Genomic DNA, 18,761 nt, shown 5'->3' with positions numbered 1-18,761 from the left:
AAACATAATGTTTTGTATTGTTGCCAAAAAGTTCAATTTTGGTTTCATCTGACCAGAGCACCTTCTTCCACATGTTTGGTGTGTCTCCCAGGTGGCTTGTGGCAAACTTTAAACGACACTTTTTATGGATATCTTTAAGAAATGGCTTTCTTCTTGCCACTCTTCCATAAAGGCGAGATTTGTGCAATATACGACTGATTGTTGTCCTATGGACAGAGTCTCCCACCTCAGCTGTAGATCTCTGCAGTTCATCCAGAGTGATCATGGGCCTCTTGGCTGCATCTCTGATCAGTCTTCTCCTTGTATGAGCTGAAAGTTTAGAAGGACGGCCAGGTCTTGGTAGATTTGCAGTGGTCTGATACTCCTTCCATTTCAATATTATCGCTTGCACAGTGCTCCTTGGGATGTTTAAAGCTTGGGAAATCTTTTTGTATCCAAATCCGGCTTTAAACTTCTTCACAACAGTATCTCGGACCTGCCTGGTGTGTTCCTTGTTCTTCATGATGCTCTCTGCGCTTTTAACGGACCTCTGAGACTATCACAGTGCAGGTGCATTTATACGGAGACTTGATACTTGAGACTTCATTAGTCATTTAGGTCAACATTGGATCATTCAGAGATCCTCACTGAACTTCTGGAGAGAGTTTGCTGCACTGAAAGTAAAGGGGCTGAATAATTTTGCACGCCCAATCTTTCAGTTTTTGATTTGTTAAAAAAGTTTGAAATATCCAATAAATGTCGTTCCACTTCATGATTGTGTCCCACTTGTTGTTGATTCTTCACAAAAAAATACAGTTTTATATCTTTATGTTTGAAGCCTGAAATGTGGCAAAAGGTCGCAAAGTTCAAGGGGGCCGAATACTTTCGCAAGGCACTGTAGAGATATATATTTGTTCCACGCTGTGTGTGTGTGTTCCATGCTCACCGCCATCTCCTCTGCGTTTCCTCTGTCACTGACTGACAAGCCGTTGAGCTGTTGCTGGAGCTGCCCCATCCCTGAGGGGAGGTCTCTGGCCGGGATGAACCAATCCTGGTCCTCCTCATCTAACATCTCCTGGAAACAACGCTCCAAGAACTCCTGCTCCAACAATTCCTCTTCAACCTAACAGCGACAAAGGAGAGAGGGTTTAGTATCTACACTGGACAAAAATAAAAACATGCAACAATAAGATTTTACAGAGTTACAGTTCATAGAAAGGAAATCTGTCAATATTTTTTTTTATGTATTAAGCCCTAATATTTGGATTTCTAATTACTGAGAATACAGATATGCATCTGTTGGAGACAACCCTGATGAAAACAGCTTGTCTGTCGAAATGATGGTTATTAGGTTAAATTATTGCATCTGAGCTCCTAGTGTGCGGCTCGGCTCGCCTTTTCTTTTTCAATTGGTCACAGATCCAGTACCTTTAAAAAAAAAATTGAAAATGTAGATCAGAAAACCAGTCACTATCTTGTGTGACCACCATTTGCCTCATGCAGTGACACATCTCCTTCACATAGTTGATCATGGCTGTTGATTGTGGCCTGTGGAATGTTGTCCCACGCCTCTTCAATGTCTGTGCAAAGTTGCTGGATATTGGCGGGAACTGGAACACGCTGCTGTACACATCGAACCAGAGCATCAAAACATTATTCATGGGTGACATGTCTGGTGAATATGCAGGCCATGGAAGGACTAGGACATTTTCAGCTTCCAAGAATTGTGTACAGATCATTATGCTGAAACATAAAGCGATGGCAGCAAATTAATGGCATGTCAATGGGCCTCAGGGACTCGTCACAGTATCCCTGCGCATTCAAATTTCCATCGATATGCAATAGTGTTCGTTGTCAATAGCTTACGCATGTCCATACCATAACCGCACCACCACAAGGAACTCTGATTTGCTGATGTCAACACTCACCGACACGACGCCAGGCGCGTCTACCATGTGCCCGGTACAGTTGAAATGGGATTTGTCTGTGAAGAGCACTACTGGGTTCTTTTATTTCAGCTCATGAAACCAACACTTTATATGTTGCATTTCTCTTCTTCTCTTCAATATACAGTGGGGAGAACAAGTATTTGATAACCTGCAAAAAATCAGTGTTTCCTACTTACAAAGCATGTAGAGGTCTGTAATTTTTATCATAGGTACACTTCAACTGTGAGAGACGGAATCTAAAACAAAAATCCAGAAAATCACGTATGATTTTGAAGTAATTCATTTGCATTTTATTGCATGACATAAGTATTTGATACATCAGAAAAGCATAACTTAATATTTGGTACAGAAACCTTTGTTTGCAATTAGAGATCATACGTATCCTGTAGTTCTTGACCAGGTTTGCACACACTGCAGCAGGGATTTTGGCCCACATCTCCATACAGACCTTCTCCAGATCCTTCAGGTTTCGGGGCTATCGCTGGGCAATACGGACTTTCAACTCTCTTCAAAGATTTTCTATTGGGTTCAGGTCTGGAGACTGGCTAGGCCACTCCAGGACCTTGAGATGCTTCTAACGGAGGCCACTCCTTAGTTGCCCTGGCTGTGTGTTTCTTGTCGTTGTCATGCTGGAAGACCCAGCCACGACCCATCTTCAATGCTCTTACTGAGGGAAGGAGCTTGTTGGCCAAGATCTCACGATACATGGCCCCATCCACCCTCTCAATACGGTGCAGTTGTCCTGTCCCCATTGCAGAAAAGCATCCCCAAAGAATGATGTTTCCACCTCCATGCTTCACGTTTGGGACGGGTGTTCTTGGGGTTGTACTCATTCTTCTTCCGCCAAACACGGTGAGTGGAGTTTAGACCAAAAAGCTCTATTTGTGTCTCATCAGACCACATGACCTTCTCCCATTCCTCCTTTGGATCATCCAGATGGTCATTGGCAAACTTCAGATGGGCCTGGACATGCGCTGGCTTGAGCAGGGGGACCTTGCATGCGCTGCAGGATTTTAATCCATGACGGCGTAGTGTGTTACTAATGGTTTTCTTTGAGACTGTGGTCCCAGCTCATTGACCAGGTCCTGCCGTGTAGTTCTGGGCTGATCCCTCACCTTCCTCATGATCATTGATGCCCCACGAGGTGAGATCTTGCATGGAGTCCCAGACAGGGGGTGATTGACCGTCATCTTGAACTTCCATTTTCTAATAATTACGCCAACAGTTGTTGCCTTCTCACCAAGCTGCTTGCCTACTGTCCTGTAGGCCATCCCAGCCTTGTGCAGGTCTACAATTTTATCCCTGATGTCCTTACATGGCTCCCTGGTCTTGGCCATAGTGGAGAGGTTGGAGTCTGTTTGATTGAGTGTGTGGACATGTGTCTTTTATACAGGCAATGAGTGGAGAACAGGAGGGCTTCTTAACCTCTTGCAGCTCCCCCCCTACTTTGTGCAATTTCCACCTGAAGACATACCCAAATCTAACAGCCTGTAGCTCAGGCACAGAACCAAGGATATGCATATTCTCGGTACCATTTGAAAGAACACACTCTGAAGTTTGTGTAAATGTGAATTGAATGTAGGAGAATATAACGAATGAAGGTTGAATATATTAGGTTGAATATATTATTATTACCTGCTAGATCTACTGTCTCTTTTATATTACAACAGACCAGCTGTATCTACTGTCTCCATTTCTCTTTGGCCATTGATGTGGTCCTGCCCTCTCCTCAACAGCCTCAAATAGGCTATTTCATGTGGGTTGGGGAGGGGCAGCTCACATTTCATGACATTACATGTTTACATATTGCTTCTAAATAAATAAAAAAAATCAAATAATACTTTATATTAGTAATTTCAAACAAGGGCATTAGCATGATAAGAACTTACCAGTCCAAAACAATGTCCTCTCCCGTTCAAAAAATATTCCTCTACAATCGCTAAATGAATTGTCCTACAACAATCTCTGCCTCACCTTCCCAATCAATTTATTCTAAAATTGTGTGTACATCTGTATATCTAGACTTAGATTTAGCTTTCCCTGACTTAGTCGCCATAATGATTGATATATAAACAGCTGAATCTGCTCGTTCACCAAACAATGCAGTGCGTAATATGCGTAGCTTCTTCCGGTATGAAACTTAAATAGCAAATTACTCACTTTACGCTGAAGCTTACTACATGGGTTGGTCTTGCAACACATAAACATGGCGTATTGCCGTTTAGCTCAGCTCATTGGCTATCTAACCAGCTAGATTTCAAGAGGATCAGTGGTCATTGGGTTAAAAAACAGTCAATCAACAAAACAGCGGGCAAATCATTGGTGCAATGATGTCATGACTTGTCTTCAAATCGGTTTCTTTCAGTCAATACGTCCCGCGAAATGGCCCATCACGTTTGATTGTGTTACAAACAAACCAGTTGATTGCAGTGAAACCAAACATGACTGGAAAAGTCACGTTCTGTGTGGGTTATTTACCTGGAATGTGTCGTCGAAAATGGAATGAGACGGAATTCACGACACAAGCGGTTCACAAAATGTTTTGTGTTAGGCTATAAAAACGGATTTTATCAAACAAAAGATCATTCATTGTGTAATAATGAGCATTGGAATTGCAAACAGATGAAGATCGTCAAAGGTAAACAATTTATTTTAATGCAGTTTTGTGTTTGTTACACCTGTGCTGGTTAAAAAATTATTTTTTTAATGGGGCTCTATGCTCAGATAATCGCATCGTATTCTTTCGCAGTAAATCCTTTTTTAAATCTGACAACGCAGTTGGATTAGCAAGATTCTAGGCTTTCGATACATGTGAGACACTTGTATTTTCATGAATGTTTAATATGACTATTTATGTAGCGATCACCGTATGTTGTGGAATTTCAGCCCGCTAGTGGGTTCCGTGCGCAGAGAGGTTAAAGAAAAACTAACAGGTCTGTGAGAACCGGAATTCTTACTGGTTGGTAGGTGATCAAATACTTATGTCATGCAATAAAATGCAAATGAATTACTTAAAAATCATACAATGTGAGTTTCTGGATTTTTGTTTTAGATTCCGTCTCTCACAGTTGAAGTGTACCTATGATAAAAATGACAGACCTCTACATGCTTTGTAAGTAGGAAAACCTGCAAAAATCAGCAGTGTATCAAATACTTGTTCTCCCCACTGTATATGGAGGGAGACTGAGAAGCAACGCTCCAGGAACCCCTGCTCTGAAAATTCCTCCAAGAGAGGAGGAAATAGTTCATATGCAGTCAGTGACCTGTTTATTGGGTAAGCCACCCTGTTCACGAAAATGGTTCGCTCCTACAGACAGTGAGTCACGTGGCCATGGATTGCTATATAAAGCAGGCATTCAGTTGCTGTTTGATTGAACGTCAGAATGGGCAAAACGAGTGACCAAAGAGACTGAGCGTGGTAGGATTGTCGATGCCAGGCGCGCCAGTTCCAGTATCTCAGAAACGGCCGGCCTCCTGGGATTTACTCACACACACACCTAGGGTTTAGAGAATGGTGCGAAAAAAATACATATTTTAGAAGTTTGGTTGATTTCGACTTTATTTAACCAGGTAGGCCAGTTGAGAACAAGTTCTCATTTACAACTGCGACCTGGCCAAGATAAAGCAAAGCAGTGTGACAAAAACAAAGCAGTGTGACAAAAACAGAGTTAAACAAACGTACAGTCATTAACACAATAGAAAAATCTGTATACAGTGTGTGCAAATGAAGTAAGGCAGTAAATAGGCCATTGTGGCAAAGTAATTACAACTTAGCAATTAACACTGGAGTGATAGATGTGCAATTAGAAATACTGGTGTGCAAAAGAGCAGAAAAGGAAGACCCAGAGTTGCCTCTGCTGCAAGAGGAGAAGTTGATTAGAGTTACCAGCCTCAGAAATTGCAGCCCAAATAAATGCTTCACAGAATTCAAGTAACAGACATCTCAATATCAACTGTTCAGAGGAGACTGTGTGAATCAGGCCTTCATGGTCAAATTACTGCAAAGAAACCACTACAAGGCTGTGTAGGGGCTATTTGACCAAGCAGGAGCTTGATGGAGTGCTGCATCAGATGACCTGGCCTCCACAATCACCCGACCTCTACCCAGCTGAGATGGTTTGGGATGAGTTGGACCGCAGAGGGAAGGAAAAGCAGCCAACAAGTGCTCAGCATATGTGGGAACTCTTTCAAGACTGTTGGAAAATAATTCCAGGTGAAGCTGGTTGAGAAAATGCCACGCATGTGCAAACCTGTCATCAAGGCAAAGGGTGGATACTTTGAAGCAGCTCAAATATATTTTGATTTGTTTTACACTGTTAGTACATGATTGTGTTATTTCATAGTTTGACTTCACTATTATACTACAATCTAGGAAATAGTAAAATATGAGTAGGTGTCCAAACGTTTGACTAGTACCGTACGTAAATAAGGTATCAGTTTATTTAACACATTCGCAAACATATATATATATATATATATATATATATATTTTTATTTATTTATTTTTTTTGATTTGTCATTATGGGGTATTGTGTGAGGAAAAATATTTATTTAAATACATTTTAGAATAAGGCTGTAACTTAAATTGTGGAAAAAGTCAGGGGGTCCGATTACTTTCCGAATGCACTGTGCGTATGTAATACACACACAAATATATGGGGGATCGGATATGCAGACAATTACATTGATTGAAACCACAAAATTGTAGCTGATCTAGCCTCCCCCAAACAATGAGAAACCGTTTGTCTCATACCGCTGTCAGAAGCATTGGCCTAGCATTAATATTGTGTATATGTATCAAGTATTCACCTCCCCTTGGATTTCTTCACATTTTACAGTGTTACAAAGTGGGATTAAAATGCATTTGGCAACAATCTACACAAAATTCTAATGTCAAAGTATTGGGGAAAATCCACAATTTCTTTAAAAGTTATGAAAAATTAAAACAATAATACACCTTCATTAGAAAAGTATTCACCCCCTAGTCAGGACATGTTAGAAACACCTTTGGCAGCGATTACAGCTGTGTCTTTCTGGGTAAATCTCTAAAAGCTTTGCCGAACTGGAATGTGCAATATTCAAGCCTTGGCAAGATGTTGCGGGTCATTTAAAGTCTAGCCATAGATTTAAGCAATTTATGTCCAAACTAAACTTGGCCACTCAGGAACATTCACGGTCTTCTTGGCAAGCAATTCAATTTGGCCTCGAGTTGTAGGTTACTGTCCTGCTGAAAGGTGAACTAGCTCAGTGCCTGGTGTAAAGTAGACTGAAGCAGGTTTTCCTCTAGGATTTTGCCTGTGCTTAGCTACATCCTGTTTATCCTGAAAAACTCATCTTTGACAATGTCAAGCATACCCATACCATGATGCAGCCATGCATGAAAATAAGGAGTCAGTTATGCGTCGTTTGCCCCAAACAAGGCTTTGCATGTAGGCCAAAAAGTAAATTCTTGCAGTATAACAGTACCCTGTTGCATACATGCACGTTTTGGAATATTAGTATTATTCTTTTCACTCATTATTGTGGAGTAACTACAATGTTGATCCTTCCGCAGCTCTCTCCCATCACAGCTATTTGACTCCGTAGCCTTTAAAAAAATCCCCAATGGCCTCATGGCGACATCCCTGAGCAGTTTCCTTCCCGTCCTGCAGCTCAGTTCAGGAGGACGACAATAATCCACAGGATAATTATTAACTCTTGGTGTTAGGGGGCAGTATTTTCATTTTTGGGAAAAAAAACGTTCCCGTTTTAAACGAGATATTTTGTCAAGAAAAGATGCTAGAATATGCATATAATTGACAGCTTTGGATAGAAAACACTAACGTTTCCAAAACTGTAAAGATATTGTCTGAGTATAACAGAACTGATGTTGCAGGCGAAAGCCTGAGAAAAATCCAATCCGGAAGTGCCCCAGGTTTTGAAAGCGCTGCGTTCCAATGACTCCCTATAGGGCTGTGAATGTACCATCAATGAGCTTTCTACGTATTCCCCAAGGTGTCTACAGCATTGTGATGTAGTTTTACGCATTTCTGTTGAAGAATAGCCGTATGGGGGCACATTGCGTAAGTGGTCACATGGTGGCTCCGAGAGAGATTCTCGCGTAAAGTGCAGAGGTAGCCATTACTCCAATCGGTCCTAGAGAAAAAGGAATTGTCCCGACGGATATATTATCGAATAGATATTAGAAAAACACCTTGAGGATGGATTCTAAACAACGTTTGCCATGTTTCTGTCGATATTATGGAGCTAATTTAGGAATATTATTCGGCGTGGTGGTGACCGCAATTTCTGGGCGATTTGTCAGCCAAAACGTGAAGAACAAACGGAGCTATTTCACCTACAAAAAAAAATATTTTTGGGGAAAAATTAACTTTGGCTGTCTACCTGGGAGTCTCGTGAGTGAAAACATCCGAAGTTCAAAGGTAAACGATTTAATTTGATTGCTTTTCTGATTTCCGTGACAAGTTTGCCTGCTGCTAGCAAGGCATAATGCTATGCTAGGCTATGATAAACTTACACAAATGCATGTCTAGCATTGGCTGTAAAGCATATTTTGAAAATCTGAGATGACAGGGTGATTAACAAAAGGCTAAGCTGTGTTCCAATATATTTCACTTGTGATTTTCATGAATAGGAATATTTTCTAGGAAGATGTGTCCGTTGCGCTATGCTAATTAGTGTCAGATGATGATAACGGTCCCGTTCACGGGCTGGGCGTCACTACAGGTTAAGGTATAGGGGGCAGCATTTTCACTTTTGGATAAATAGCGTGCCCAATTTCAACTTCCTGCTACTCATGCCAGGAATATAAGATATGCATATTATTAGTAGATTTGGATAGAAAACACTGAAGTTTCTAAAACTGTTTGAATCATGTCTGAGTATAACAGAACTTATGTAGCAGGCAAAACCCAGAGGACTAACAGTTCAGAATTTATTTATTTTTGGTCTTTCTCTGTTCACTGAGTTCTCATTGGCATATTAAATTTCTTAGGAACCTGTTTTCAGTTCCTACCTCTTCCACTGGATGTCACCAGTCTTTGGAATTTGGTTGAGTTATTCATTTGTGCAATGAAGAAGTAGGTCATCTAGGAGCAACGTAACACTGTTGAGTGCGCAAGACGTGAAAAGTAGCATGGTTTGTTTTCTTCCTGTATTGAATGAACACAGATAGACCTGTATACAATTTGATCGATTATTAACGTTTAAAAATACCTAAAGTTGTAGTACAAAAATAGTTTGAAATATTTTGGCAAAGTTTATAGGCAATTTTTAAATGTTTTGTCGTGACGTTGCAGCTGTTTTTTGGCAGCTGTTTTTTTCTGAATCAAACCAGTCAAATAAATGGACATTTGGATATATATGGACGGAATTAATCGAACAAAAGGACCAATTGTGATGTTTATGGGACATATTGGAGTGCCAACAAAAGAAGCTCGTCAAAGGTAATGCATGTTTTATATTTTATTTCTGTGTTTTGTGTAGCACCTGCAGGGTTGAAATATGCTACCTTCTTTGTTTACTATTGTGCTATCATCAGATAATTGCTCCTTATGCTTTCGTCGAAAAGCCTTTTTAAAATCTGACATGTTGGCTGGATTCACACCGAGTGTAGCTTTAATCGAGTATCTTACATGTGATTTAATGAAAGTTTGATTTTTATATAATTTTGAATTTGCCGCGCTGCATTTTCCCTGTTTTTTGCCCAAGTAGGACGCAAGCGTCCCCTATACCATAAGAAGTTAAAAGACATTACGTTACCCATCTACCAATCACTGCCCTTCTTTATGTGGCTTTCGAAAAGCTCCCTGGTCTTTGGAATTTTATCTGTGATTGAACCTTTCTGGCGCAGGGGTCCCGCTAGCGACCCACCTCAACAACATCCGGTGAAATTGCAGAGCGCCAAATTCAAAATACAGAAAACGAAATATTAAACCTTCATGATAATACAAGTGTCATACATGATTCTTTAGCTCAGAATCTTGGCAATGTAACCGCATAGTTGGATTTCAAAAAGGCTTTACGGCGAAAGCACAACATTCGATTAGCTGAGGTCAGCGCCCCACAACAGCATATTATCCAAGCAAGGGTCACAAAATCCCAAATAGCGATAAAATAAGTAACTTATCTTTGAAGATCTTCCTCTGATCGCAATCACAAGAATCCCAGGAACACAATGAATGGTCGTTTAGTTTGATAATTTCCTTCTTTATATCCCAAATAGTGCGTTTAGTGGGCGTCATTGAGTTCAGTAATCCACCCGTTCAGAATGCAGACACAGGAGTTCCAAAAAGTTACCAGTAAAGATTATCCAAACAAATCAAACAACGTTTCTAATTCATTATTAGGTACTCTAAATAAACAATATTTCATATGGAGCAAACCATTTTCAATAGGAATGGAAAAGAATGCAGCGCACGCCCTCGGTCACATGCTCAATTAGACTAGTTTTGCCATAGGACTTCCTGAGGATAAACAACTATTCCCCTTTGGTTTTTCAGAATACAAGCCTGAAACCATGTATAAAGACTGTGGACATATAGTGGAAGCCATAGGAACTGCAATTTGGGAGGCGGAAGTCTTTGGTTTCAATAACTTCAACTTGGAATTGGCTGGCAGGTCAACAGAAAAAAAAATGGTCCTTGGGTTTGCGCCTGCCAAATAATTTCTGTTATACTCACAGACATAATTATAACAGTTTTAGAAACTTTAGTGTTTTCTACCCAAAACTACCATGCATATGCAAATCCTAGCTTCTGGGCCTGAGTAACAGGTAGTTAGTTACTTTGGACCTCAGTCATACAAAATTCCAAATACTTCCCCCTCTCCCTAACAAGTTTCACACTCAATACTTGACTGAGGGAGCTTACAGATGTCTATGGGGGACAGAGGAAGGGGAAGTCATTCATTTCAAACAGAGCGAGTCCATGTAACCTGTGATTTGTCACCACATTTTAATTTAGGATTGCCTAAAGAGGGTGAATACTTATGCAACAATGATATTTTACTGTGTGTGTGTGTACCAACCTGTCTGTTGTACGCATCCTCGTTCTCCATCCACATGTACTCAGCGAAGGGATCGTCTCCTCCCTGTTCACCCTCTCCTGCATGGCCATTGGCTACAGCCTCCATGCCTTCCTTCCCCGGCGCCCTGCCCCCCGGCGTCTTCGCTACCTCGGGACCACTCATCTCCGACGGCTCTGATTGGGCGGGATAGATAGATTCATGTTGTGTTTTCTGGCTACTCACTAGCATGTGGGCTTGTGCTTGAGAGATTGTTGAACCTTCGCCTCCCCCATTGAAGAGTTGCAGCGGTGAGACAAGATCGTAATTTGGAGAAAGCGAAAAAGGTAAAAATACAAAAAAAATACATTAAAAAATGATATACACCTATGGGCTAGGCTACATGAGATGTTTGACTGACTTGAAAAAGTTTTTAAAAAGCATGCGCTGTTGCTTGGCAACAGTGGGCATCATTCACAAGTTAATATTGTCACCCATCAGACTACACAAATTTAATATGGTCTTTATATACTAAATAATATGTGTGAACTTAGTTTTGATTTAGAATGGACTGTTATCATGCACCTGTCTCGGAACAGGGGTGTAGGGGAAAACAATATGTAATCTATGCACTTCAATGGTGAGGCTATATTGCTGTTGCAAAGAACTTAATATTAGGAAAGTTAATAAATAAGTAGGCCAAGCCTATAGAAAGCTGATTGGATCTGCTTTTTAATAGGCGATCAAAACACTTCTCACGCAAATCCATAGCCTATAGAAATGTTGCAGAACATGAGCTCATTAAGCGTTTGATTTGATTTTCAAAATATTGATGTCAGAGTGATTAGAGGGACAATAGTGATGAGTACAAGGCAGTTAGCAAGTTTGGTCATTAGTGGACTACCATCGGCAGCATCAGAGCTCAGAGAAGCCTAATTACAGTGATTAAATGGTCACATAGAATTCGACTGCGGCCATGACTCATTACCACCACACAGGCGGTCACACGGTCACCGTACCAGCCCTGGGCATGACCTTTGCTATGCTGCAGTTGATAACCACTGGAGTGGAGTCTTGTCAGTTTTTTCTTGTAGGCCTAGATGTTGGTATGTGTGATAAAAGAGGCAGATAACACACAACCTTGACGAACTCCAGACTTCACAGCAAAGCTTGTGTTGTTTGTTCCCAGTGTGCATGAAAAGTTGCTGTAGAACTGTTTTATGATTTTAACATGTCTGGATTCCATCTACAACACAGATTTCATCAGCATTTTGAAAAGACTTAAGAAAGCTTACTCAACTCTCACACAATATTATCTGACAGCAGTACTGTACTGTCTGATTTTGATATTACTACAAGTGTTGCATGTTGTGTGATCTCTCCCTCTGAAATTGTTGTTTGTGCTTCTTTCAGCCATGAGCTAGAAAAAAATCCAATCAAAATTGTTAAATGAAAATCGTGTGATGGAGATTCTCCCATTCACTGATGAAACTAGATAAACATGGGTGCAAGGTGTGTGTAGCTTTGTCAATGTTGTTGTAAGAGTTCCATTAACCCTGATAATGACAAATTGAATACAAGTCCATAAATGTATTTTGTTTAAGATCATTCCAATCATAAAGGGCTACACACAAGTCAAAAGTAGTGCACTAGCCTTTTAGCAGCTTACTAGTTTAGAGGGAGGTAACACCTGTGCAAGGCCGGATTAAGACCCTAGAGCCGATGTCCGCGCCCCCGTGGAAATCTAACTACCATAATAAAACATCTCCATCAAACTGTCAGTTTAAAATACAGATCTGTTTTTTTTTTTCATCTTTATTTAACCAGGTAGTCAAGTTGAGAACAAGTTCTCATTTACAATTGCGACCTGGTCAAGATAAAGCAAAGCAGTTCGACACATACATTTTTCTCCACCACATCAGCTAATATCGAACTTCTCCATCAAATCAAATGTTATTTGTCACATACACATGATTAGCAGATGTTATTTATTGCGGGTGTAGCGAAATGCTTGTGTTTCTAGCTCCAACAGTGCAGTAATAGCTAACAAATTGCACATATAGCCAATACACACAAATCTAAGTAGGAATGAATTACGACTATATACATATGGACGAGCGATGTCAGAGCAGAACGGACTAAGATACAGTAGAATAGTATCGAATACTGTATATACATATGAGATGAGTAATGCAAGATAACTATTAAGAGAATGAGAAACCGTTGAATAGTACAGAACAGTATATACAGATTAAATGCGGTGAAAGGTGACAGAGCTAGACGGAGATAGAGTGGTGTTTGTCAGACCATGAGTGTTCTGATTGGACAATAAGACTTTGTACAGCTGTGTTGTCATCTAGTGGAGAAGTTGAGTATTGTAGCTTTACATTTTCTAACTCTTGGTGCAGAGCTATTTCCTGTCAGAACAACAGAGATAGTCTCTTACTAGGCCTTGGTTAAAGATACGTTTAAGTACTTTGAGTTAATAGGACATGCGTTTGCTAATTCAAATTGTGTTTCTATAATTTATGTTATTTACATGTTTATATTAGTGTTCTAAATTCCGATTATGCTAAGCGAATTGCGCTAACTATCGTCCATTCACTTAACATTATGTGGTAGCATGCTAGCTAATGTTTGACAGAATTTAGCTTCTTTGGGTTTTGGACAAAAATAACTATTTTATGTGTTCAGATTCCTCGTGACAGAGCTAAAGTATTAGTTATTCAGTTGTATGGACACTTAGATTGTGTGTATATGTTGTGTGTGTATATGTTTTGTGGCACCTTTCCTGTGATGTAAATTGTCCTCATTTCTGTAGTCATGTTGGCTAGCTAGGCTTATTTTCTTGTTGCTAGCTCATGATAGAAACGCTGTTCTTTATTTGTATGAATGTATATACTGATTTTTCTAATACGTTCTCCTTTCTGTATCTGTTAAAAACCAAATATATTTTTACTAAAGATACTTAACGGTACCAGTGCCTCCCTGATTCTTTACTGGAAGAGTGTAAACTGTCTGCCAAGCTTTGTAGCCTACACATTGTGAGGGCAGAACAATGAGACATTAGGTCTTCTCACAAAATCACCTGTAGAGTCCGAACGGTTTGGGCTACAAACTATTATGACCCCTCTGTGGAAAGGTGAGACTCTCAGGAGACCAAACATTCCAACCACAGGAGCCCGCTCTCAATGTTCAAAATACACCAGAGAGCATAATATAGCCACAGAGGATCAATAGTTTCCTTTGGCCTATTTTGCAAATGAGATTTGTTTTTCTCCCAGACAACTGGATGATGGGGAAAATTGTATTAATTAGCTTTTCAAAAAAAAAAAAAGACGTTTAAAAAAACAACTATGGCAAAAAGCCACCTATCTGCTAAAGGAAACCCTGGCGTTAATTAAGTGACATGGCCCAAGGAAAAACATCTGGTCTATGATGTCAACACAACGGGCCATGTAATGGTGCTTATGTAATTTTATTTGACCTTTATTTAACTAGGCAAGTCAGTTAAGAACACATTCTTATTTTCAATGACGGCCTAGGAACAGTGGGTTAAGTGCCTTGTTCAGGGGCAGAACGACAGATTTTTACCGTGTCAGCTCAAGGGAGTCGGTCTTGCAACCTTCCAGTTACTAGTCCAATGTAGCTAGCTGGGACACACTTTTCACACCACCTCAATACAAAGTGATTTTCGTAGCAGGTTAGGAGAGAATTTTTCTAACCCTAACCTTAGTCTCCTAACCTGCTACGAAAAAGTAACTTCGGTATCGAAGTGGCATGAAAAGTGTGTTCCCCATAGCTAGCCAGCTAGAGACTTGCATGGGAGTGTAGCAATCGCATAAGATTGCATTAAAATCAAAAGTATTGGTCACATACAGATGTTATTGCAGGTGTAGCGAAATGCCTGTGTTTCTAGCGACGACAGTGCAGTAATATCTATCAATTTCACAACATATACCCAATACACACAAATCTAAGTAAATGAAGCTTGTGTGTGTGTGTGTGTGTGTGTATGTATGTATGCTCCAAAAAAATAAAGGGAACACTTAAACAACACAATGTAACTCCAAGTCAATCACACTTCTGTGAAATCAAACTGTCCACTTAGGAAGTAACACTGATTGACAATACATTTCACATGCTGTTGTGCAAATGGAATAGACAACAGGTGGAAATTATAGGCAATTAGCAAGACACCCCCAATAAAGGAGTGGTTCTGCAGGTGGTGACCACAGACCACTTCTCAGCTTCCTGGCTGATGTTTTGGTCACTTTTGAATGCTGGCGGTGCTTTCACTCTAGTGGCTCGGGTAGTGCAGCTCATCCAGGATGGCACATAAATGCAAGCTGTGGCAAGAAGGTTTCCTGTGTCTGTCAGCGTAGTGTCCAGAGCATGGAGGCACTACCAGGAGACAGGCCAGTACATCAGGAGACGTGGAGGAGGCCGTAGGAGGGCAACAGCAGGACCGCTACCTCCGCCTTTGTGCAAGGAGGAGCACTGCCAGAGCCCTGCAAATTGACCTCCAGCAGGCCACAAATGTGCATGTGTCTGTATGAGGGCCCGACGTCCACAGGTGGGGGTTGTGGTTACAGCCCAACACTGTGCAGGACATTTGGCATTTGCCAGAGAACACCAAGATTGGCAAATTCTTCACAGATGAAAGCAGGTTCACACTGAGCACACGTGACAGAGTCTGGAGACGCCGTGGAGAACATTCTGTTGCCTGCAACATCCTCCAGCATGACCGGTTTGGCGGTCGGTCAGTCATGGTGTGGGGTGGCATTTCTTTGGGGGGCCGCACAGCCATCCATGTGCTCGCCAGAGGTAGCCTGACTGCCATTAGGTACAGAGATGAGATCCTCAGACCCCTTGTGAGACCATATGCTGGTGCGGTTGGCCCTGGGTTCCTCCTAATACAAGACAATGTCATGTGGCTGGAATGTGTCAGCAGTTCCTGCAAGAGGAAGGCATTGATGCTATGGACTGGCCCGCCCGTTCCCCAGACCTGAATCCAATTGAGCACATCTGGGACATCATGTCTCGCTCCATCCACCAACGCCACGTTGCACCACAGACTGTCCAGGAGTTGGCGGATGCTTTAGTCCAGGTCTGGGAGGAGATCCCTCAGGAGACCATCCGCCACCTCATCAGGAGCATGCCCAGGCGTTGTATGGAGGCCACACACACTACTGAGCCTCATTTTGACTTGTTTAAGGACATTACATCAAAGTTGGATCAGCCTGTAGTGTGGTTCTCCACTTTAATTTTGAGTGTGACTCCAAATCCAGACCTCCATGGCTTGATAAATTTGATTTCCATTGATAATTTGTGTGATTTTGTTGTCAGCACATTCAACTATGTAAAGAAAAAAGTATTTAATAAGAATATTTCATTCATTCAGATCTAGGATGTGTTATTTTAGTGTTCCCTTTATTTTTTTTGAGCAGTGTATATAAAAGAGGCAGTTGTAGCTATATAGAGATCTAGCGTGCTACAGTAGCTAGGCTACTCAGCTACAACACGGGCAAGCTTATATGCTAGTCATGACACCCACCCAACGTTTGCTTGGTGATGTTGTTACATTTTCAGTTCTCGTGACTTAGTAATATCATGCTAATGAAGTGTAGACAATGAGCTAGAGCTAGCTAACCTCACAAATGAAACCACGTGTTGTATTTATTTTACAATCCACAATGCCAGGATTACACCTGTAGGTTGCTACTGGCTTTCGATCTGATTATCCTTATTTTTTTACTAGTCTGGTGTATTCATTAGGATAACAGTCTACGATTTAAGAACCAAAACTTCAGGTTTCTATTGGACAAATGTATTTAGACCCCTGCCCAATCGGCGGAATTAATACACCACGGGTTCTTCTCTGCCTTGTGAAATGCTTAATTCTCGACTAAGACTTTGGCTAAATCTTCTAAATTCTTGGTGGTAGATTAAATTCTAGTTTATAATAGACCAGTGTCACAGCTTGTCAAAAAGGCTAGTTAGCTAACATCAATGTTGGTTACAACACACAGGACCTGTACATTAAGTTATAACATAACAATAGTTACATGACATTAGCGAACTGTTAGTTAAAAATAGAGGATTTAGCTATGTAATACTAACAAACACCATAACCATGCGACCACCACCACGGATGGGCCTACAAGGAAAACATAACGGAACGCTAGCTAAAGGAGTTAACTAGCTAGCTAAATTTCACAAAACATCGACAGTGAACATGTTTTGGAAAATGGAACAGCAATATTAAATTATATAACTCCGCAAAGCAATGTAACAACGAGTCGGATTCCATTCACATGGCACAATGGATTGATGCGTCAGAGACGCAACTAGTTAGGAAAACTAGCATGGCTAGTTAAGTGAATGGGATTTTAGAAAGGAATCCGTTCAAAACGCAAGACTCAGCGTTCAAGTGCGTGGCTGTGAGATCCATGTAATAACTGACCGTGGGTGTTCGAAAGTAGTACCTGGCATTCTTGCTTTCGCGTTACTTCAAGCAGACAAATTAACGTATTTCCAACACACTTTCCTGGCGAGGCTAGCTAAACGACATTAGAAACACAGTAGTCTGTATGCTTGAACAAACGTCAAACACGTCTCTTTCACCAAAAACACACGCGCGTGTAGCGGAGTGGTAAGAAAAGGTAAGTCTATGGGCTTTATTTGTTGAATATTGAAATAGAAACAAAAGTATACCAGACTGTTACTAAACAGTTGTTGCTTGTGACACAGTGGATAGCTCTAGTTCAAAGCAATGCTAGTATTAAAAAAAGAGCACGCTAGCAGAGTAAACAACGTTATGTTAGCTAGCTAACGGACAATGCAGTGTGTTTTCTGAAAATCACTAACGTTATATCCTTTATAGTTACCTACTTATCTTTGTTTTGATATTCAACTGTCAAGCAAAACCAATACGAGCATTCTAAATAAAAATAAACAGGCACAGCAATTAACTTAGCAACATAGCGACTTACCAATAACTACTCACCAACCAAATTGAGATGTGATAAACAAAACCCGTCCTAAAAACTAAACAACGGCGGCGTCTCCTATCTTCCCGGAAATGCGAAAGAACCACAAAACAATAGAATACATCCGTTTAAGCCTCGTAAAATATGCGTCTTTGTCAGTTTTCTCCCATTATTGTCCATAGAGAGACTCGAAAATCACGATTTGTGCCACAAAGGCGAGCCAGGAAAACGGTCACGTGGTACCGATTGTCCAACTGTACACACAGAACCTTCGATAAGCCCCGCCTCCTTTGTTACTGTTGCAACCTCAGACAACATTTTCCTGGGAAGCTAAATTTCCATAGCCTTGGGAAGTAGGGGTGCTGACAGTGTTGGGTTTGTTACTTTCTAAATGTAATCCGTTACTCTTACATGTCCAAAAATTGTAATCAGTAATTTACCTTTTGGATTACCCCAAACTCAGTAACGTAATCTGATTACATTCCGTTACTTTTAAATTACTTTCCCCCTTAAGAGGCATTAGAAGAAGACATCGATGTAGGTTACCAATTGAACAACATCTATTGCAGGATAAATCAACGTTAAAGTTTACATAGCTGGCCATATGTGGATGTTGCATTTTACTTTATGGGTTGGTTTTGTAGGTTTCTTCTAACCCAATTGCTTTCTACTACATATAATAAATAATACGATTAAATTATATATTTACATTAGAAACCAAAGTCTATCAGAATTACAGTCATTCCAATTCATGTTATACCCCTTGATCTTCAAGAATAGGACTTGGAAATATGGAAGTATAGATTAACCAAATTGTTTTACCTGAGCATGACCCCAA

General features: G+C 40.6%; 1 protein-coding gene across 14 annotated transcripts in view; it reads right to left on the bottom strand.

Annotated features, from left to right (window-relative positions):
* The window catches only part of LOC110500329 (polyadenylate-binding protein-interacting protein 2B), a 31,670-nt gene extending 13,481 nt beyond the window's left edge, over positions 1-18,189 (bottom strand). For 2 of the 14 annotated variants that reach the window (XM_090214361.1, XM_036957721.2), the window contains exons 1-3: positions 17,941-18,187; positions 10,956-11,128; positions 926-1,102 (exon numbers count right to left, since the gene is read on the bottom strand). In XM_090214361.1, coding sequence (XP_090070487.1) covers positions 926-1,102; positions 10,956-11,117 — 339 coding nt within the window. In that variant the 5' untranslated portion in view covers positions 11,118-11,128; positions 17,941-18,187. Of the gene's footprint in view, positions 1-925; positions 1,103-10,955; positions 11,219-17,419; positions 17,578-17,926 lie in introns of those variants that run through there. The other 12 variants (XM_090214360.1, XM_090214357.1, XM_036957720.2 and 9 more) reach the window with 11 other exon arrangements.
* Positions 18,190-18,761: the final 572 nt, after the last annotated feature.

This window comes from Oncorhynchus mykiss, chromosome 21 (assembly GCF_057628025.1).
Source record: "Oncorhynchus mykiss isolate SJ-2025 chromosome 21, ASM5762802v1, whole genome shotgun sequence".
NCBI classification, from domain to species: domain Eukaryota; kingdom Metazoa; phylum Chordata; class Actinopteri; order Salmoniformes; family Salmonidae; genus Oncorhynchus; species Oncorhynchus mykiss.
The sequence above is the reverse complement of the archived record's forward strand: the minus strand, read 5'-3'. Positions and strand labels throughout refer to the sequence as shown.